The sequence below is a fragment of the Pseudophryne corroboree genome, chromosome 2 (genome assembly GCF_028390025.1).
Source record: "Pseudophryne corroboree isolate aPseCor3 chromosome 2, aPseCor3.hap2, whole genome shotgun sequence".
Classification (NCBI taxonomy): Eukaryota; Metazoa; Chordata; class Amphibia; order Anura; family Myobatrachidae; genus Pseudophryne; species Pseudophryne corroboree.
Window position 1 is genome coordinate 1,019,810,531 of NC_086445.1, and position 22,281 is coordinate 1,019,832,811.

At 52.5% G+C, this 22,281-nt stretch overlaps 1 protein-coding gene across 2 annotated transcripts in view; it reads left to right on the top strand.

Moving 5' to 3' along the window:
* The window catches only part of GPR89B (G protein-coupled receptor 89B), a 116,372-nt gene extending 94,345 nt beyond the window's left edge, over positions 1–22,027 (top strand). For both annotated transcript variants that reach the window (XM_063956703.1, XM_063956704.1), the window contains exons 13-15: positions 9,140–9,229; positions 9,815–9,880; positions 20,964–22,027. In XM_063956703.1, coding sequence (XP_063812773.1) covers positions 9,140–9,229; positions 9,815–9,880; positions 20,964–21,176 — 369 coding nt within the window. In that variant the 3' untranslated portion in view covers positions 21,177–22,027. The remainder of the gene's footprint in view (positions 1–9,139; positions 9,230–9,814; positions 9,881–20,963) is intronic.
* Positions 22,028–22,281: the final 254 nt, after the last annotated feature.

Sequence of the window (22,281 nt, forward strand, 5' to 3'; positions counted from 1 at the left end):
GATAGAGCGTGCCGTGTATATGTCCTGATAGGTAACGTGGTTCTGATGGTGTGCAGTGCCTGTAATGTGCAGTACAGGGATAGAGCGCGCCGTGTATATGTCCTGATAGGTGACGTGGTTCTGATGGTGTGCAGTGCCTGTAATGTGCAGTACAGGGATAGAGCGTGCCGTGTATATGTCCTGATAGGTGACGTGGTTCTGATGGTGTGCAGTGCCTGTAGTGTGCAGTACAGGGATAGAGCACGCCGTGTATATGTCCTGATAGGTGACGTGGTTCTGATGGTGTGCAGTGCCTGTAATGTGCAGTACAGGGATAGAGCGTGCCGTGTATATGTCCTGATAGGTGAGGTGGTTCTGATGGTGTGCAGTGCCTGTAATGTGCAGTACAGGGATAGAGCGTGCCGTGTTTATGTCCTGATAGGTGACGTGGTTCTGATGGTGTGCAGTACCTGTAATGTGCAATACAGGGATACAGCGTGCCGTGTATATGTCCTGATAGATGACGTGGTTCTGATGGTGTGCAGTGCCTGTAATGTGCAGTACAGGGATAGAGCGCGCCGTGTATATGTCCTGATAGATGACGTGGTTCTGATGGTGTGCAGTGCCTGTAATGTGCAGTACAGGGATAGAGCGCGCCGTGTATATGTCCTGATAGGTGACGTGCTTCTGATGGTGTGCAGTGCCTGTAATGTGCAGTACAGGGATAGAGCGCGCCGTGTATATGTCCTGATAGGTGACGTGGTTCTAATGGTGTGCAATGCCTGTAATGTGCAGTACAGGGATAGAGCGCGCCGTGTATATGTCCTGATAGGTGACGTGGTTCTGATGGTGTGCAGTGCCTGTAATGTGCAGTACAGGGATAGAGCGCGCCGTGTATATGTCCTGATAGGTGACGTGGTTCTGATGGTGTGCAGTGCCTGTAATGTGCAGTACAGGGATAGAGCGTGCCGTGTATATGTCCTGATAGGTGACGTGGTTCTGATTGTGTGCAGTGCCTGTAATGTGCAGTACAGGGATAGAGCGTGCCGTGTATATGTCATGATAGGTGACGTGCTTCTGATGGTGTGCAGTGCCTGTAATGTGCAGTACAGGGATAGAGCGTGCCGTGTATATGTCCTGATAGGTGACGTGCTTCTGATGGTGTGCAGTGCCTGTAATGTGCAGTACGGGGATAGAGCGTGCCGTGTATATGTCCTGATAGGTGACGTGGTTCTGATGGTGTGCAGTGCCTGTAATGTGCAGTACGGGGATAGAGTGTGCCGTGTATATGTCCTGATAGGTGACGTGGTTCTGATGGTGTGCAGTACAGGGATAGAGCGCGCCGTGTATATGTCCTGATAGGTGACGTGCTTCTGATGGTGTGCAGTGCCTGTAATGTGCAGTACAGGGATAGAGCGCGCCGTGTATATGTCTTGATAGGTGACGTGCTTCTGATGGTGTGCAGTGCCTGTAATGTTCAGTACAGGGATAGAGCGTGCCGTGTATATGTCCTGATAGGTGACATGGTTCTGATGGTGTGCAGTGCCTGTAATGTGCAGTACAGGGATAGAGCGCGCCGTGTATATGTCCTGATAGGTGACGTGGTTCTGATGGTGTGCAGTGCCTGTAATGTGCAGTACAGGGATAGAGCGCGCCATGTATATGTCCTAATAGGTGACATGCTTCTGATGGTGTGCAGTACAGGGATAGAGCGCGCCGTGTATATGTCCTGATAGGTGACGTGGTTCTGATGGTGTGCAGTGCCTGTAATGTGCAGTACAGGGATAGAGCGTGCCGTGTATATGTCCTGATAGGTGACGTGGTTCTGATTGTGTGCAGTGCCTGTAATGTGCAGTACAGGGATAGAGCGTGCCGTGTATATGTCCTGATAGGTGACGTGGTTCTGATGGTGTGCAGTGCCTGTAATGTGCAGTACAGGGATAGAGCGTGCCGTGTATATGTCCTGATAGGTGACGTGCTTCTGATGGTGTGCAGTGCCTGTAATGTGCAGTACAGGGATAGAGTGTGCCGTGTATATGTCCTGATAGGTGACGTGCTTCTGATGGTGTGCAGTGCCTGTAATGTGCAGTACGGGGATAGAGCGTGCCGTGTATATGTCCTGATAGGTGAGGTGGTTCTGATGGTGTGCAGTGCCTGTAATGTGCAGTACGGGGATAGAGCGTGCCGTGTATATGTCCTGATAGGTGAGGTGGTTCTGATGGTGTGCAGTGCCTGTAATGTGCAGTACGGGGATAGAGCGTGCCGTGTATATGTCCTGATAGGTGACGTGGTTCTGATGGTGTGCAGTGCCAGTTATGTGCAGTACGGGGATAGAGCGTGCCGTGTATATGTCCTGATAGGTGACGTGGTTCTGATGGTGTGCAGTGCCTGTAATGTGCAGTACAGGGATAGAGCGTGCCGTGTATATGTCCTGATAGGTGACGTGCCTCTGATGGTGTGCAGTGCCTGTAATGTGCAGTACAGGGATAGAGCGTGCAGTGTATATGTCCTGATAGGTGACGTGCTTCTGATGGTGTGCAGTGCCTGTAATGTGCAGTACAGGGATAGAGCGCGCCGTGTATATGTCCTGATAGGTGACGTGGTTCTGATGGTGTGCAGTGCCTGTAATGTGCAGTACAGGGATAGAGCGCGCCGTGTATATGTCCTGATAGGTGACGTGCTTCTGATGGTGTGCGGGGCCTGTAATGTGCAGTACAGGGATAGAGCGTGCCGTGTATATGTCCTGATAGGGGACGTGGTTCTGATGGTGTGCAGTGCCTGTAATGTGCAGTACAGGGATGGAGCGTGCCGTGTATATATCCTGATAGGTGACGTGCTTCTGATGGTGTGCAGTGCCTGTAATGTGCAGTACAGGGATAGAGCGTGCCGTGTATATGTCCTGATAGGTGACGTGCTTCTGATGGTGTGCAGTGCCTGTAATGTGCAGTACGGGGATAGAGCGTGCCGTGTATATGTCCTGATAGGTGACGTGGTTCTGATGGTGTGCAGTGCCTGTAATGTGCAGTACGGGGATAGAGCGTGCCGTGTATATGTCCTGATAGGTGACGTGGTTCTGATGGTGTGCAGTACAGGGATAGAGCGCGCCGTGTATATGTCCTGATAGGTGACGTGCTTCTGATGGTGTGCAGTGCCTGTAATGTGCAGTACAGGGATAGAGCGCGCCGTGTATATGTCCTGATAGGTGACGTGCTTCTGATGGTGTGCAGTGCCTGTAATGTTCAGTACAGGGATAGAGCGTGCCGTGTATATGTCCTGATAGGTGACATGGTTCTGATGGTGTGCAGTGCCTGTAATGTGCAGTACAGGGATAGAGCGCGCCGTGTATATGTCCTGATAGGTGACGTGGTTCTGATGGTGTGCAGTGCCTGTAATGTGCAGTACAGGGATAGAGCGCGCCGTGTATATGTCCTAATAGGTGACATGCTTCTGATGGTGTGCAGTACAGGGATAGAGCGCGCCGTGTATATGTCCTGATAGGTGACGTGGTTCTGATGGTGTGCAGTGCCTGTAATGTGCAGTACAGGGATAGAGCGTGCCGTGTATATGTCCTGATAGGTGACGTGGTTCTGATTGTGTGCAGTGCCTGTAATGTGCAGTACAGGGATAGAGCGTGCCGTGTATATGTCCTGATAGGTGACGTGGTTCTGATGGTGTGCAGTGCCTGTAATGTGCAGTACAGGGATAGAGCGTGCCGTGTATATGTCCTGATAGGTGACGTGCTTCTGATGGTGTGCAGTGCCTGTAATGTGCAGTACAGGGATAGAGCGTGCCGTGTATATGTCCTGATAGGTGACGTGCTTCTGATGGTGTGCAGTGCCTGTAATGTGCAGTACGGGGATAGAGCGTGCCGTGTATATGTCCTGATAGGTGAGGTGGTTCTGATGGTGTGCAGTGCCTGTAATGTGCAGTACGGGGATAGAGCGTGCCGTGTATATGTCCTGATAGGTGAGGTGGTTCTGATGGTGTGCAGTGCCTGTAATGTGCAGTACGGGGATAGAGCGTGCCGTGTATATGTCCTGATAGGTGACGTGGTTCTGATGGTGTGCAGTGCCAGTTATGTGCAGTACGGGGATAGAGCGTGCCATGTATATGTCCTGATAGGTGACGTGGTTCTGATGGTGTGCAGTGCCTGTAATGTGCAGTACAGGGATAGAGCGTGCCGTGTATATGTCCTGATAGGTGACGTGCCTCTGATGGTGTGCAGTGCCTGTAATGTGCAGTACAGGGATAGAGCGTGCAGTGTATATGTCCTGATAGGTGACGTGCTTCTGATGGTGTGCAGTGCCTGCAATGTGCAGTACAGGGATAGAGCGCGCCGTGTATATGTCCTGATAGGTGACGTGGTTCTGATGGTTTGCAGTGCCTGTAATGTGCAGTACGGGGAAAGAGCGTGCCGTGTATATGTCCTGATAGGTAACGTGGTTCTGATGGTGTGCAGTGCCTGTAATGTGCAGTACAGGGATAGAGCGCGCCGTGTATATGTCCTGATAGGTGACGTGGTTCTGATGGTGTGCAGTGCCTGTAATGTGCAGTACAGGGATTGAGCGTGCCGTGTATATGTCCTGATAGGTGACGTGGTTCTGATGGTGTGCAGTGCCTGTAATGTGCAGTACAGGGATAGAGCGCGCCGTGTATATGTCCTGATAGGTGAGGTGGTTCTGATGGTGTGCAGTGCCTGTAATGTGCAGTACAGGGATAGAGCGTGCCGTGTATATGTCCTGATAGGTGACGTGGTTCTGATGGTGTGCAGTGCCTGTAATGTGCAATACAGGGATACAGCGTGCCTTGTATATGTCCTGATAGATGACGTGGTTCTGATGGTGTGCAGTGCCTGTAATGTGCAGTACAGGGATAGAGCGCGCCGTGTATATGTCCTGATAGATGACGTGGTTCTGATGGTGTGCAGTGCCTGTAATGTGCAGTACAGGGATAGAGCGCGCCGTGTATATGTCCTGATAGGTGACGTGCTTCTGATTGTGTGCAGTGCCTGTAATGTGCAGTACAGGGATAGAGCGCGCCGTGTATATGTCCTGATAGGTGACGTGGTTCTAATGGTGTGCAATGCCTGTAATGTGCAGTACAGGGATAGAGCGCGCCGTGTATATGTCCTGATAGGTGACGTGGTTCTGATGGTGTGCAGTGCCTGTAATGTGCAGTACAGGGATAGAGCGCGCCGTGTATATGTCCTGATAGGTGACGTGGTTCTGATGGTGTGCAGTGCCTGTAATGTGCAGTACAGGGATAGAGCGTGCCGTGTATATGTCCTGGTAGGTGACGTGGTTCTGATTGTGTGCAGTGCCTGTAATGTGCAGTACAGGGATAGAGCATGCCGTGTATATGTCCTGATAGGTGACGTGCTTCTGATGGTGTGCAGTGCCTGTAATGTGCAGTACAGGGATAGAGCGTGCCGTGTATATGTCCTGATAGGTGACGTGCTTCTGATGGTGTGCAGTGCCTGTAATGTGCAGTACAGGGATAGAGCGTGCCGTGTATATGTCCTGATAGGTGACGTGCTTCTGATGGTGTGCAGTGCCTGTAATGTGCAGTACGGGGATAGAGCGTGCCGTGTATATGTCCTGATAGGTGACGTGGTTCTGATGGTGTGCAGTGCCTGTAATGTGCAGTACGGGGATAGAGCGTGCCGTGTATATGTCCTGATAGGTGACGTGGTTCTGATGGTGTGCAGTACAGGGATAGAGCGCGCCGTGTATATGTCCTGATAGGTGACGTGCTTCTGATGGTGTGCAGTGCCTGTAATGTGCAGTACAGGGATAGAGCGCGCCGTGTATATGTCCTGATAGGTGACGTGCTTCTGATGGTGTGCAGTGCCTGTAATGTTCAGTACAGGGATAGAGCGTGCCGTGTATATGTCCTGATAGGTGACATGGTTCTGATGGTGTGCAGTGCCTGTAATGTGCAGTACAGGGATAGAGCGCGCCGTGTATATGTCCTGATAGGTGACGTGGTTCTGATGGTGTGCAGTGCCTGTAATGTGCAGTACAGGGATAGAGCGCGCCGTGTATATGTCCTAATAGGTGACATGCTTCTGATGGTGTGCAGTACAGGGATAGAGCGCGCCGTGTATATGTCCTGATAGGTGACGTGGTTCTGATGGTGTGCAGTGCCTGTAATGTGCAGTACAGGGATAGAGCGTGCCGTGTATATGTCCTGATAGGTGACGTGGTTCTGATTGTGTGCAGTGCCTGTAATGTGCAGTACAGGGATAGAGCGTGCCGTGTATATGTCCTGATAGGTGACGTGGTTCTGATGGTGTGCAGTGCCTGTAATGTGCAGTACAGGGATAGAGCGTGCCGTGTATATGTCCTGATAGGTGACGTGCTTCTGATGGTGTGCAGTGCCTGTAATGTGCAGTACAGGGATAGAGCGTGCCGTGTATATGTCCTGATAGGTGACGTGCTTCTGATGGTGTGCAGTGCCTGTAATGTGCAGTACGGGGATAGAGCGTGCCGTGTATATGTCCTGATAGGTGAGGTGGTTCTGATGGTGTGCAGTGCCTGTAATGTGCAGTACGGGGATAGAGCGTGCCGTGTATATGTCCTGATAGGTGAGGTGGTTCTGATGGTGTGCAGTGCCTGTAATGTGCAGTACGGGGATAGAGCGTGCCGTGTATATGTCCTGATAGGTGACGTGGTTCTGATGGTGTGCAGTGCCAGTTATGTGCAGTACGGGGATAGAACGTGCCGTGTATATGTCCTGATAGGTGACGTGGTTCTGATGGTGTGCAGTGCCTGTAATGTGCAGTACAGGGATAGAGCGTGCCGTGTATATGTCCTGATAGGTGACGTGCCTCTGATGGTGTGCAGTGCCTGTAATGTGCAGTACAGGGATAGAGCGTGCAGTGTATATGTCCTGATAGGTGACGTGCTTCTGATGGTGTGCAGTGCCTGTAATGTGCAGTACAGGGATAGAGCGCGCCGTGTATATGTCCTGATAGGTGACGTGGTTCTGATGGTGTGCAGTGCCTGTAATGTGCAGTACAGGGATAGAGCGCGCCGTGTATATGTCCTGATAGGTGACGTGCTCCTGATGGTGTGCGGGGCCTGTAATGTGCAGTACAGGGATAGAGCGTGCCGTGTATATGTCCTGATAGGTGACGTGGTTCTGATGGTGTGCAGTGCCTGTAATGTGCAGTACAGGGATAGAGCGTGCCGTGTATATGTCCTGATAGGGGACGTGGTTCTGATTGTGTGCAGTGCCTGTAATGTGCAGTACAGGGATAGAGCATTCCGTGTATATGTCCTGATAGGTGACGTGCTTCTGATGGTGTGCAGTGCCTGTAATGTGCAGTACAGGGATAGAGCGTGCCGTGTATATGTCCTGATAGGTGACGTGCTTCTGATGGTGTGCAGTGCCTGTAATGTGCAGTACAGGGATAGAGCGTGCCGTGTATATGTCCTGATAGGTGACGTGCTTCTGATGGTGTGCAGTGCCTGTAATGTGCAGTACGGGGATAGAGCGTGCCGTGTATATGTCCTGATAGGTGACGTGGTTCTGATGGTGTGCAGTGCCTGTAATGTGCAGTACGGGGATAGAGCGTGCCGTGTATATGTCCTGATAGGTGACGTAGTTCTGATGGTGTGCAGTACAGGGATAGAGCGCGCCGTGTATATGTCCTGATAGGTGACGTGCTTCTGATGGTGTGCAGTGCCTGTAATGTGCAGTACAGGGATAGAGCGCTCCGTGTATATGTCCTGATAGGTGACGTGCTTCTGATGGTGTGCAGTGCCTGTAATGTTCAGTACAGGGATAGAGCGTGCCGTGTATATGTCCTGATAGGTGACATGGTTCTGATGGTGTGCAGTGCCTGTAATGTGCAGTACAGGGATAGAGCGCGCCGTGTATATGTCCTGATAGGTGACGTGGTTCTGATGGTGTGCAGTGCCTGTAATGTGCAGTACAGGGATAGAGCGCGCCGTGTATATGTCCTAATAGGTGACATGCTTCTGATGGTGTGCAGTACAGGGATAGAGCGCGCCGTGTATATGTCCTGATAGGTGACGTGGTTCTGATGGTGTGCAGTGCCTGTAATGTGCAGTACAGGGATAGAGCGTGCCGTGTATATGTCCTGATAGGTGACGTGGTTCTGATTGTGTGCAGTGCCTGTAATGTGCAGTACAGGGATAGAGCGTGCCGTGTATATGTCCTGATAGGTGACGTGGTTCTGATGGTGTGCAGTGCCTGCAATGTGCAGTACAGGGATAGAGCGTGCCGTGTATATGTCCTGATAGGTGACGTGCTTCTGATGGTGTGCAGTGCCTGTAATGTGCAGTACAGGGATATAGCGTGCCGTGTATATGTCCTGATAGGTGACGTGCTTCTGATGGTGTGCAGTGCCTGTAATGTGCAGTACGGGGATAGAGCGTGCCGTGTATATGTCCTGATAGGTGAGGTGGTTCTGATGGTGTGCAGTGCCTGTAATGTGCAGTACGGGGATAGAGCGTGCCGTGTATATGTCCTGATAGGTGAGGTGGTTCTGATGGTGTGCAGTGCCTGTAATGTGCAGTACGGGGATAGAGCGTGCCGTGTATATGTCCTGATAGGTGACGTGGTTCTGATGGTGTGCAGTGCCAGTTATGTGCAGTACGGGGATAGAGCGTGCCGTGTATATGTCCTGATAGGTGACGTGGTTCTGATGGTGTGCAGTGCCTGTAATGTGCAGTACAGGGATAGAGCGTGCCGTGTATATGTCCTGATAGGTGACGTGCCTCTGATGGTGTGCGGTGCCTGTAATGTGCAGTACAGGGATAGAGCGTGCAGTGTATATGTCCTGATAGGTGACGTGCTTCTGATGGTGTGCAGTGCCTGCAATGTGCAGTACAGGGATAGAGCGCGCCGTGTATATGTCCTGATAGGTGACGTGCTTCTGATGGTGTGCAGTGCCTGTAATGTGCAGTACAGGGATAGAGCGCGCCGTGTATATGTCCTGATAGGTGACGTGCTTCTGATGGTGTGCGGTGCCTGTAATGTGCAGTACAGGGATAGAACGTGCCATGTATATGTCCTGATAGGTGACGTGCTTCTGATGGTGTGCTGTGCAGTGCCTGTAATGTGCAGTACGGGGATAGAGCGTGCCGTGTATATGTCCTGATAGGTGACGTGGTTCTGATTTCCTGCGCAGGTGAAGTTCTGGTCCCAGCACATCTCCTTCATCCTTGTGGGCATCATCATCGTCACTTCCATCAGAGGCTTGCTGATCACTCTCACCAAGGTAAGTGATATTAGAGGACCGCTCCATATCTGTGCATAGGTCCAGCCCCACTGTCCATCCTCCGGTGGTTCCAGGATGTTATCGGGGATCTAATCAGGGTAGCACTTCTCTTCCGCCACTACTGCTATTGGTTCATGGCAGTGCTCCGGCTCATCGGACGGGAAGGGGGGTGAGACTTCCCTTCCCAGCCCAGCACATGCTGAGGAGGGTGTGGGGAACCTCGTCTGCCTCCCTGCACTGCTGTGAGCCGTATTGTGCAGGAGAGAAGTGTTACTGGGGTCTTCAGCTGCCGGTAATGTTAGATACACTCTGATAGAAAGCGGTGAGAATCGGGGAGAGTCACTACGTACATATCACTGTCGCTGTGCTTTCTGCTGTCCCCGGGGATGTGTCGACCCTTTCCTGTTATGTGTCCAGCACGGAGTTTCTGTGTATAAATAATGGCTTAGAACTAATAAGTAACTTTTCCCGGGATTTATACAAGTCCTGGCGGATGGGGAAGTGCAGGTTGTCTGAGTCTCTGTACATTGGGGAGTTCTCCGTAACTGCTGCTCGTCACATCTATTAATGTCGCTCTCTCCTCAGTTCTTCTACGCCATCTCCAGCAACAAGTCTTCCAACGTGATCGTCCTTCTGCTGGCCCAGATCATGGTGAGTGGGTCGCCTCGGTTTGGTGGTGGTTGTACACGTGTACGGTGTGTGCGCTGCGTCCTCACTGAAACATTTGTACATCACATACTATTGTCAGGATGCGTCCTAAGTAAGTGTATTATGGACATACAGAATATAATAATAGGCGGAGACGTAACCGGTATACATCCATCTGTAAGGTGCAGTCTTTAATCTCGGCAATGCGGTGCTGCACTGTGGGGTGGGGGCATATATATTTTCTCTAACGTCCTAGTGGATGCTGGGACTCCGTCAGGACCATGGGGAATAGCGGGCTCCGCAGGAGACAGGGCACATCTAAATAAAGCTTTTAGGATCACATGGTGCGTACTGGCTCCTCCCCCTATGACCCTCCTCCAAGCCTCAGTTAGGTTTTTGTGCCCGTCCGAGCAGGGTGCAATCTAGGTGGCTCTCCTAAAGAGCTGCTTAGAAAAAGTTTTTTTAGGTTTAAATCTCAGTGAATCCTGCTGGCAACAGGATCACTGCAACGAGGGACTTAGGGGAGAGATTTCCAACTCACCTGCGTGCAGGATGGATTGGAGTCTTAGGCTACTGGACACTTAGCTCCAGAGGGAGTCGGAACACAGGTCCTCCTGGGGTTCGTCCCGGAGCCGCGCCGCCGATCCCCCTTACAGACGCTGAAGACGGAGGTCCGGAAAGCAGGCGGCAGAAGACTCCTCAGTCTTCATGAAGGTAGCGCACAGCACTGCAGCTGTGCGCCATTGTTGCTACACGTCTCACTGATTCAGTCACGGAGGGTGCAGGGCGCTGCTGGGGGCGCCCTGGGCAGCAATATTAAATACCTTTAGTGGCAAAATAAATACATCACATATAGCCATTAAGGCTATATGTATGTATTTAACCCAGGCCAGTTTTCTTAAAACCCGGGAGAAAAGCCCGCCGGAAAAGGGGCGGAGCTTATTCTCCTCAGCACTCAGCGCCATTTTCCTGCTCAGCTCCGCTGGTGAGGAAGGCTCCCAGGACTCTCACCTGCACTGCACTACAGAAACAGGGTAACAAAGAGAAGGGGGGCATAATTTGGCGATATTGATATATTAAAAGCGCTTATATCAAAAACAACACCTTCTAGGGTTGTTTATATACATTTATAGCGTTTTTGGTGTGTGCTGGCAAACTCTCCCTCTGTCTCCCCAAAGGGCTAAGAGGGTCCTGTCTTCGATTAGAGCATTCCCTGTGTGGCTGCTGTGTGTCGGTACGTGTGTGTCGACATGTATGAGGACGATGTTGGTGTGGAGGCAGAGCAATTGCCGGTAATGGTGATGTCACCCCCTAGGGAGTCGACACCGGAATGGATGGCTTTAGTTATGGAATTACGTGATAATGTTAGCACATTACAAAAGTCAGTTGACGAAATGAGACGGCCGGAAAACCAGTTAGTACCGGCTCAGGCGTCTCAGACACCGTCAGGGGCTGTAAAACGTCCCTTACCTCAGTCAGTCGACACGGGTACCGACACAGATGAATCTAGTGTCGACGGTGAAGAAACAAACGTATTTTCCAATAGGGCCACACGTTATATGATCACGGCAATGAAGGAGGCTTTGCAGATCTCTGATACTGCTGGTACCTCAAAAAGGGGTATTATGTGGGGGGTGAAAAAACTACCTGTAGCTTTTCCAGAATCAGAGGAATTGAATGACGTGTGTGACGAAGCGTGGGTTAACCCAGATAGAAAACTGCTAATTTCCAAGAAGTTATTGGCATTATACCCTTTCCCACCAGAGGTTAGGGCGCGCTGGGAAACACCCCCTAGGGTGGATAAGGCGCTCACACGTTTATCAAAGCAAGTGGCGTTGCCGTCTCCTGATACGGCCGCCCTCAAGGATCCAGCAGATAGGAGGCTGGAAACTACACTGAAGAGTATATACACACATACTGGTGTTATACTGCGACCGGCAATAGCCTCAGCCTGGATGTGCAGTGCTGGGGTGGTCTGGTCGGATTCTCTGACTGAAAATATTGATACCCTGGATAGGGACAGTATTTTATTGACTCTAGAGCAATTAAAGGATGCCTTTCTTTATATGCGAGATGCTCAGAGGGATATTTGTACTCTAGCATCAAGAGTAAGCGCGATGTCCATATCTGCCAGAAGAAGTTTATGGACGCGACAGTGGTCAGGTGATGCGGATTCCAAAAGGCATATGGAAGTATTGCCATATAAAGGAGAGGAATTATTTGGGGTCGGTCTTTCGGACCTGGTGGCCACGGCAACTGCCGGCAAATCCACTTTTTTACCTCAGACCCCCTCCCAACAGAAAAAGACACCGTCTTTTCAGCCGCAGTCCTTTCGCTCCTATAAAAACAAGCGACCAAAAGGACAGTCTTATCTGCCGCGAGGCAGAGGAAAGGGTAAGAGAGGGCAGCAAGCAGCCCTGCCCAGGACCAGAAGCCCGCCCCGGGTTCTACAAAGCCATCAGCATGACGCTGGGGCTTTACAAGCGGACTCAGGAGCGGTGGGGGGTCGACTCAAGATTTTCAGCAATCAGTGGGCTCGCTCACAAGTGGACCCGTGGATCCTGCAGATAATATCTCAGGGTTACATGTTGGAGTTCGAAAGGTCTCCCCCTCGCCGGTTCCTAAAGTCTGCTTTACCAACGTCTCCCTCAGAAAGGACGTCGGTTTTGGAAGCCATTCACAAGCTGTATTCTCAGCAGGTGATAGTCAAGGTACCCCTCCTACAACAGGGAAAGGGGTATTATTCCACACTATTTGTGGTACCGAAGCCGGACGGTTCGGTAAGACCTATTCTAAACCTGAAATCCTTGAACCTGTACATACAGAAATTCAAGTTCAAGATGGAGTCACTCAGAGCAGTGATAGCGAATCTGGAAGAAGGGGACTTCATGGTGTCCCTGGACATAAAAGATGCTTATCTGCATGTCCCAATTTACCCCTCACACCAAGGGTATCTCAGGTTCGTGATACAAGACTGTCATTATCAGTTTCAAACGCTGCCGTTTGGTTTGTCCACGGCCCCTCGGGTCTTTACCAAGGTAATGACCGAATGATGGTTCTTCTACGAAGAAAAGGCGTATTAATTATCCCTTACTTGGACGATCTCCTGATAAGGGCAAAGTCCAGAGAACAGCTGGAAGTCGGTGTAGCACTAACCCAGGTAGTGCTTCAGCAACACGGGTGGATTCTGAATCTTCCAAAATCTCAATTGACCCCGACAACTCGTCTGCTGTTCCTGGGAATGATTCTGGACACGGTTCAGAAAAAGGTGTTTCTCCCGGAGGAGAAAGCAAGGGAGTTATCCGAACTTGTCAGGAACCTCCTAAAACCAGGAACTGTGTCAGTACATCAATGCACAAGAGTCCTGGGAAAGATGGTGGCTTCTTACGAAGCGATTCCATTCGGCAGATTCCATGCACGGACATTTCAGTGGGATCTGCTGGACAAATGGTCCGGATCGCATCTGCACATGCATCAGCGGATAACACTGTCACCAAGAACAAGGTTGTCTCTCCTGTGGTGGTTGCAGAGTGCCCATCTGTTAGAGGGCCGCAGATTCGGCATACAGGACTGGGTCCTGGTGACTACGGATGCCAGCCTACCTACGAGGCTGGGGAGCAGTCACACAGGGAAGAAACTTCCAGGGCGTGTGGTCAAACCTGGAGACGTCCCTTCACATAAATATACTGGAGCTAAGAGCGATCTACAATGCTCTAAGCCTGGCAAAATCGCTGCTTCAGGGTCAGCCGGTGTTGATCCAGTCGGACAACATCACGGCAGTCGCCCACGTAAACCGACAAGGCGGCACGAGAAGCAGAAGAGCAATGACAGAAGCTGCAAGGATTCTGCGCTGGGCGGAGAATCATGTCATAGCACTGTCAGCAGTGTTCATCCCGGGAGTGGACAACTGGGAAGCAGACTTCCTCAGCAGACACGACCTTCACCCGGGAGAGTGGGGACTTCATCCAGAAGTCTTCCACATGATTGTGAACCGTTGGGAAAAACCAAAGGTGGACATGATGGCGTCTCGCCTCAACAAAAAATTGGACAGATATTGCGCCAAGTCAAGAGACCCTCAGGCAATAGCTGTGGACGCTCTGGTAACACCGTGGGTGTACCAGTCAGTGTATGTGTTCCCTCCTCTGCCTCTCATACCAAAGGTACTGAGAATTATACGGAAAAGAGGAGTAAGAACAATACTGGTGGCTCCGGACTGGCCAAAAAGAACTTGGTATCCGGAACTTCAGGAGATGCTCACGGAGGATCCGTGGCCTCTACCTCTAAGAAGGGATCTGCTTCAGCAGGGACCTTGTATGTTCCAAGACTTACCGCGTCTGCGTTTGACGGCATGGCGGTTGAACGCCGGATTCTAAAAGAAAAGGGCATTCCAGAGGAAGTTATTCCTACCTTGATTAAGGCTAGAAAGGAAGTGACTGTACAACATTATCACCGCATTTGGCGGAAATATGTTGCGTGGTGTGAGGCCAAGAAGGCTCCAACGGAAGAATTTCAATTGGGTCGATTCTTACATTTCCTGCAAGCAGGATTGTCTATGGGCCTAAAATTGGGGTCCATTAAAGTTCAAATTTCGGCCTTATCAATCTTCTTCCAGAAGGAATTGGCATCAGTGCCTGAAGTACAAACTTTTGTCAAAGGTGTACTACATATACAACCCCCAATAGTGCCTCCAGTGGCACCGTGGGATTTGAACGTAGTTTTGAATTTTCTCAAATCTCATTGGTTTGAGCCTCTAAAATCGGTAGATTTAAAATACCTTACATGGAAGGTAACCATGCTATTGGCCCTGGCTTCAGCCAGGAGAGTTTCAGAGTTGGCGGCTTTATCATACAAAAGCCCATATCTGATTTTCCATTCGGACAGGGCAGAACTGCGGACACGTCCTCATTTTCTCCCTAAGGTGGTTTCGGCTTTTCACTTGAACCAGCCTATTGTGGTGCCTGCGGCTACTAGCGACTTGGAGGACTCCAAGTTACTGGACGTTGTCAGAGCATTAAAAATATATATTTCAAGGACAGCTGGAGTCAGAAAATCTGACTCGTTGTTTATATTGTATGCACCCAACAAGATGGGTGCTCCTGCGTCTAAACAGACGATTGCACGTTGGATCTGTAGCACAATCCAACTTGCACATTCTGTGGCAGGCCTGCCACAGCCTAAATCTGTAAAGGCCCACTCCACAAGGAAAGTGGGCTCATCTTGGGCGACTGCCCGAGGGGTCTCGGCATTACAACTTTGCCGAGCAGCTACGTGGTCAGGGGAGAACACGTTTGTAAAATTTTACAAATTTGATACTCTGGCTAAGGAGGACCTGGAGTTCTCTCATTCGGTGCTGCAGAGTCATCCGCACTCTCCCGCCCGTTTGGGAGCTTTGGTATAATCCCCATGGTCCTGACGGAGTCCCAGCATCCACTAGGACGTCAGAGAAAATAAGAATTTACTTACCGATAATTCTATTTCTCATAGTCCGTAGTGGATGCTGGGCGCCCATCCCAAGTGCGGATTGTCTGCAATACTTGTACATAGTTATTGTTACAAAGATCGGGTTATTACTATTGTTGTGAGCCATCTTTTCAGAGGCTACTTCGTTTTTTGTTATCATACTGTTAACTGGGTTCAGATCACAAGTTGTACGGTGTGATTGGTGTGGCTGGTATGAGTCTTACCCGGGATTCAAGATCCTTCCTTATTGTGTACGCTCGTCCGGGCACAGTACCTAACTGAGGCTTGGAGGAGGGTCATAGGGGGAGGAGCCAGTACGCACCATGTGATCCTAAAAGCTTTATTTAGATGTGCCCTGTCTCCTGCGGAGCCCGCTATTCCCCATGGTCCTGACGGAGTCCCAGCATCCACTACGGACTATGAGAAATAGAATTATCGGTAAGTAAATTCTTATTATGTGTTGGCAGACTGATCCACAGTGTGAAAATAAATCTGCCGGGATGGGTCTGCTATGTGCAGAATCATGCCGTATGCAAAGATGAAACTGTTCACATTCACGCGAGAAGACTCTCAGAGCAGCTCACTAGTGCCGGGCGTCTCACCCCACATGGTAGATTGAGGCTCTATGTATGAGGACACAACTGTTTGTGACATTGACACATGTGTGATACGGTCTGTGACAGGTCCCCGCTTCCCGATCTGTTCTGCACTTTGCCTTTGTAATCAGCAATATTTATGTTAATTATTTACTTAGATCACAAGTCTCAAGTCCTAACGGTGCAGTAGCAGCCAGATGTGCGTCCTCTGAGAACCAGGATGCAGCATCTTACTCACATTGTGTTTCCACCAAGTGATCCTCTGCTTAAAGGGCACCTGCCAGCTGCACAGTGCCGGGCTCCTGATACACACAGGACACCTGCCAGCTGCACAGTGCCGGGCTCCTGATACACACAGGACACCTGCCAGCTGCACAGTGCCGGGCTCCTGATACACACAGCACACAGGACACCTGACAGCTGCACAGTGCCGGGCTCCTGATACACACAGGACACAGAGCACCTGCCAGCTGCACAGTGCCAGGCTTCTGATACGCACAGCACACAGAGCACCTGCAAGCTGCACAGTTCCGGGCTCCTGATACACACAGCACACTGGACACCTGCCAGCTGCACAGTGCCGGGCTTCTGATACACACAGAACACAGGACACCTGCCAGCTGCACAGTGCCGGGCTCCTGATACACACAGCACACAGGACACCTGCCAGCTGCACAGTGCCGGGCTCCTGATGCGCACAGCACAGAGGACACCTGCCAGCTGCACAGTGCCGGGCTCCTGATACACACAGCACACAGGACACCTGCCAGCTGCACAGTGCCGGGCTCCTGATACACACAGGACACAGAGCACCTGCCAGCTGCACAGTGCCGGGCTTCTGATACGCACAGCACACAGAGCACCTGCCAGCTGCACAGTGCCGGGCTTCTGATACACACAGGACACCTGCCAGCTGCACAGTGCCGGGCTCCTGATACACACAGCACAGAGGACACCTGCCAGCTGCACAATGTGGGGCTCCTGATACACACAGCACACAGGACACCTTCCAGCTGCACAGTGCCGGGCTCCTGATACACACAGGACACAGAGCACCTGCCAGCTGCACAGTGCCGGGCTTCTGATACGCACAGCACACAGAGCACCTGCCAGCTGCACAGTGCCGGGCTCCTGATACACACAGCACATTGGACACCTGCCAGCTGCACAGTGCCGGGCTTCTGATACGCACAGCACACCTGCCAGCTGCACAGTGCCGGGCTCCTGATACACACAGCACACAGGACACCTGCCAGCTGCACAGTGCCGGGCTCCTGATACACACAGAACACAGGACACCTGCCAGCTGCACAGTGCCGGGCTCCTGATACACACAGCACACAGGACACCTGCCAGCTGCACAGTGCCGGGCTCCTGATACACAGCACACAGAGCACCTGCCAGCTGCACAGTGCTGGGCTCCTGATGCACACAGCACACAGGACACTTGCCAGCTGCACAGTGCCGGGCTTCTGATACACACAGGACACCTGCCAGCTGCACAGTGCCGGGCTCCTGTACACACAGCACACAGAGCACCTGCCAGCTGCACAGTGCCGGGCTTCTGATACACACAGCACACAGGACACCTGCCAGCTGCACAGTGCCGGGCTCCTGATACACACAGGACACCTGCCAGCTGCACAGTGCCGGGCTCCTGATACACACAGCACACAGGACACCTGCCAGCTGCACAGTGCCGGGCTCCTGATACACACAGCACACAGAGCACCTGCCAGCTGCACAGTGCTGGGCTCCTGATACACACAGCACACAGAGCACCTGCCAGCTGCACAGTGCCGGGCTTCTGATACACACAGCACACAGGACACCTGCCAGCTGCACAGTGCCGGGCTCCTGATACACACAGGACACCTGCCAGCTGCACAGTGCCGGGCTCCTGATACACACAGCACACAGGACACCTGCCAGCTGCACAGTGCCGGGCTCCTGATGCGCACAGCACAGAGGACACCTGCCAGCTGCACAATGTGGGGCTCCTGATACACACAGCACACAGGACACCTGCCAGCTGCACAGTGCCGGGCTCCTGATACACACAGGACACAGAGCACCTGCCAGCTGCACAGTGCCGGGCTTCTGATACGCACAGCACACAGAGCACCTGCCAGCTGCACAGTGCCGGGCTTCTGATACACACAGCACACAGAGCACCTGCCAGCTGCACAGTGCCGGGCTCCTGATACACACAGCACACAGAGCACCTGCCAGCTGCACAGTGCCGGGCTCCTGATACACACAGGACACAGAGCACCTGCCAGCTGCACAGTGCCGGGCTCCTGATACACACAGGACACAGAGCACCAGCCAGCTGCACAGTGCCGGGCTCCTGATACACACAGGACACAGAGCACCTGCCAGCTGCACAGTGCCGGGCTTCTGATACGCACAGCACACAGAGCACCTGCCAGCTGCACAGTGCCGGGCTCCTGATACACACAGCACACAGAGCACCTGCCAGCTGCACAGTGCCGGGCTCCTGATACACACAGCACATTGGACACCTGCCAGCTGCACAGTGCCGGGCTTCTGATACGCACAGCACACCTGCCAGCTGCACAGTGCCGGGCTCCTGATACACACAGCACACAGGACACCTGCCAGCTGCACAGTGCCGGGCTCCTGATACACACAGAACACAGGACACCTGCCAGCTGCACAGTGCCGGGCTCCTGATACACACAGCACACAGGACACCTGCCAGCTGCACAGTGCCGGGCTCCTGATACACAGCACACAGAGCACCTGCCAGCTGCACAGTGCTGGGCTCCTGATGCACACAGCACACAGGACACTTGCCAGCTGCACAGTGCCGGGCTTCTGATACACACAGGACACCTGCCAGCTGCACAGTGCCGGGCTCCTGTACACACAGCACACAGAGCACCTGCCAGCTGCACAGTGCCGGGCTTCTGATACACACAGCACACAGGACACCTGCCAGCTGCACAGTGCCGGGCTCCTGATACACACAGGACACCTGCCAGCTGCACAGTGCCGGGCTCCTGATACACACAGCACACAGGACACCTGCCAGCTGCACAGTGCCGGGCTCCTGATACACACAGCACACAGAGCACCTGCCAGCTGCACAGTGCTGGGCTCCTGATACACACAGCACACAGAGCACCTGCCAGCTGCACAGTGCCGGGCTTCTGATACACACAGCACACAGGACACCTGCCAGCTGCACAGTGCCGGGCTCCTGATACACACAGGACACCTGCCAGCTGCACAGTGCCGGGCTCCTGATACACGCAGAACACAGGACACCTGCCAGCTGCACAGTGCCGGGCTCCTGATACACACAGCACACAGGACACCTGCCAGCTGCACAGTGCCGGGCTCCTGATACACAGCACACAGAGCACCTGCCAGCTGCACAGTGCTGGGCTCCTGATGCACACAGCACACAGGACACTTGCCAGCTGCACAGTGCCGGGCTTCTGATACACACAGGACACCTGCCAGCTGCACAGTGCCGGGCTCCTGTACACACAGCACACAGAGCACCTGCCAGCTGCACAGTGCCGGGCTTCTGATACACACAGCACACAGGACACCTGCCAGCTGCACAGTGCCGGGCTCCTGATACACACAGGACACCTGCCAGCTGCACAGTGCCGGGCTCCTGATACACACAGCACACAGGACACCTGCCAGCTGCACAGTGCCGGGCTCCTGATACACACAGCACACAGAGCACCTGCCAGCTGCACAGTGCTGGGCTCCTGATACACACAGCACACAGAGCACCTGCCAGCTGCACAGTGCCGGGCTTCTGATACACACAGCACACAGGACACCTGCCAGCTGCACAGTGCCGGGCTCCTGATACACACAGGACACCTGCCAGCTGCACAGTGCCGGGCTCCTGATACACACAGCACACAGGACACCTGCCAGCTGCACAGTGCCGGGCTCCTGATGCGCACAGCACAGAGGACACCTGCCAGCTGCACAATGTGGGGCTCCTGATACACACAGCACACAGGACACCTGCCAGCTGCACAGTGCCGGGCTCCTGATACACACAGGACACAGAGCACCTGCCAGCTGCACAGTGCCGGGCTTCTGATACGCACAGCACACAGAGCACCTGCCAGCTGCACAGTGCCGGGCTTCTGATACACACAGCACACAGAGCACCTGCCAGCTGCACAGTGCCGGGCTCCTGATACACACAGCACACAGAGCACCTGCCAGCTGCACAGTGCCGGGCTCCTGATACACACAGCACACAGAGCACCTGCCAGCTGCACAGTGCCGGGCTCCTGATACACACAGGACACAGAGCACCAGCCAGCTGCACAGTGCCGGGCTCCTGATACACACAGGACACAGAGCACCTGCCAGCTGCACAGTGCCGGGCTCCTGATACACACAGCACACAGAGCACCTGCCAGCTGCACAGTGCCGGGCTCCTGATACACACAGGACACAGAGCACCAGCCAGCTGCACAGTGCCGGGCTCCTGATACACACAGGACACAGAGCACCTGCCAGCTGCACAGTGCCGGGCTTCTGATACGCACAGCACACAGAGCACCTGCCATCTGCACAGTGCCGGGCTTCTGATACGCACAGCACACAGAGCACCTGCCAGCTGCACAGTGCCGGGCTCCTGATGCGCACAGGACACCTGCCCGCTGCACAGTGTGGGGCTCCTGATGCGCACAGCACAGAGGACACCTCCCAGCCGTACAGGGTGAGGCTCCTGATGTGCACAGCACAGAGGACACTTGCCAGCCGCACAGTGTGAAGCTCCTGATGCGCACAGCACAGCAACCTTTGAGCTGCTGAGCCAATCAGAGGAGAGGGCTGTCCCCCATGCTAGAACCTTTAGAACTTTCCCCGGGCTAGATCAATCTGTAACCGGTCAGAGCAGTAACAGTAATAGACAAACGTCACTAACCTGTAGCCCAGCTAAAGCTTACAGCACAGAAGTTACTGCAGGAATATAATCTGTAACCTGTCACTAAGTTCCTGTGTGCCTCTTGTTATTCCAGGGCATGTACTTTGTGTCCTCCGTGCTCCTGATCCGGATGAGCATGCCTCTAGAATACCGCACCATCATCACAGAGGTCTTAGGAGAGCTCCAGTTCAACTTCTACCACCGCTGGTTTGACGTCATCTTCTTGGTCAGCGCCCTGTCCAGCATCCTCTTCCTCTACCTGGCGCACAAGCAAGCCCCAGAGAAGCACATGGCCTATAACTCCTAATCCTGACCACGTGGAGGGCCTACGGTGTGTTTCCCGGCGCGAGCAACATCTGTTCTGCAGCCTGGTATGGAGACCCAACCGGTGAAGATAACCTGCGGGTTCCTGTAATCTGGCTACAGTATAGAGACTTTGCCGGAACGTCTGGTTTACACCACACACTTAGGGTCTCTGCAAATATGCTATTGGCCACCAAGACTGGCTGCAACTTCCAAGCCTTATCCCGGCCCCCAAATATTTCTACAAAGTTTTTTAAACTTTAGTTAGTACAAACACTTTGCTATGCAGTGCCGCTGAGCCGGAAGAGTCCCGGATGGGGAGGCAAGGAACACTGAAATGACTTCTGGGAACTGACTTTAGATGGCGTGAGATGCCCTCCTTCTTTTATGTCCATTGGCTCATGGAGTTGTCTCACTCGCTTTCACGTGAGGTCCACAGTGTTGGACCCATCCTGCTAATTACACCAGTCTCTCTTCAGGATGGGGCTCTGGGGTGAATTTCCCATTGGCTTAAAATTGCAAAAGCTGTAGCTCTGAGATGAAACTGTATTGTCACTAAGGTGCCTGGAACCACAGACCATTATTCCATCATCCGAAATGGATAAACACCCACCAATGAGGGGTTTGCAAATCATAAAATGCGTTGCTCCCAATGGGCCATCCGGATGTTGAGTTCTGCTTTTACTGTGACACATAAAGATTTAACAAATTATATATAGTGCTCATTAATGACCTACAGTATACATTAATTATGGGCAATAGTAATTTTACTTCTAATTTAAATGCTGGGTTACTTGAAGGTTATTTGATCATATTTGTAGCAGATTTGTTTTGTTATTAAATAATTTTGTTTTACACATATCTCATTGGTTGTTTGATAGAGCCAGATATATGTTGTCAGACTAAACCCTGTCAGACTAAAATAATCAGATTATCAAAAATGTTGAAAAAAGGGGATACTACTATACAATATTCCCCTATGTGCCCCAATTGCTCTATGCATCATATGCCTCGCCAGCAGCGTGTTCCACTACATGCCCCCGTGTGTCCCCATACATTGCACTACATCACTGCACTACATCACTATATTATATCCTAAACGCTGAACT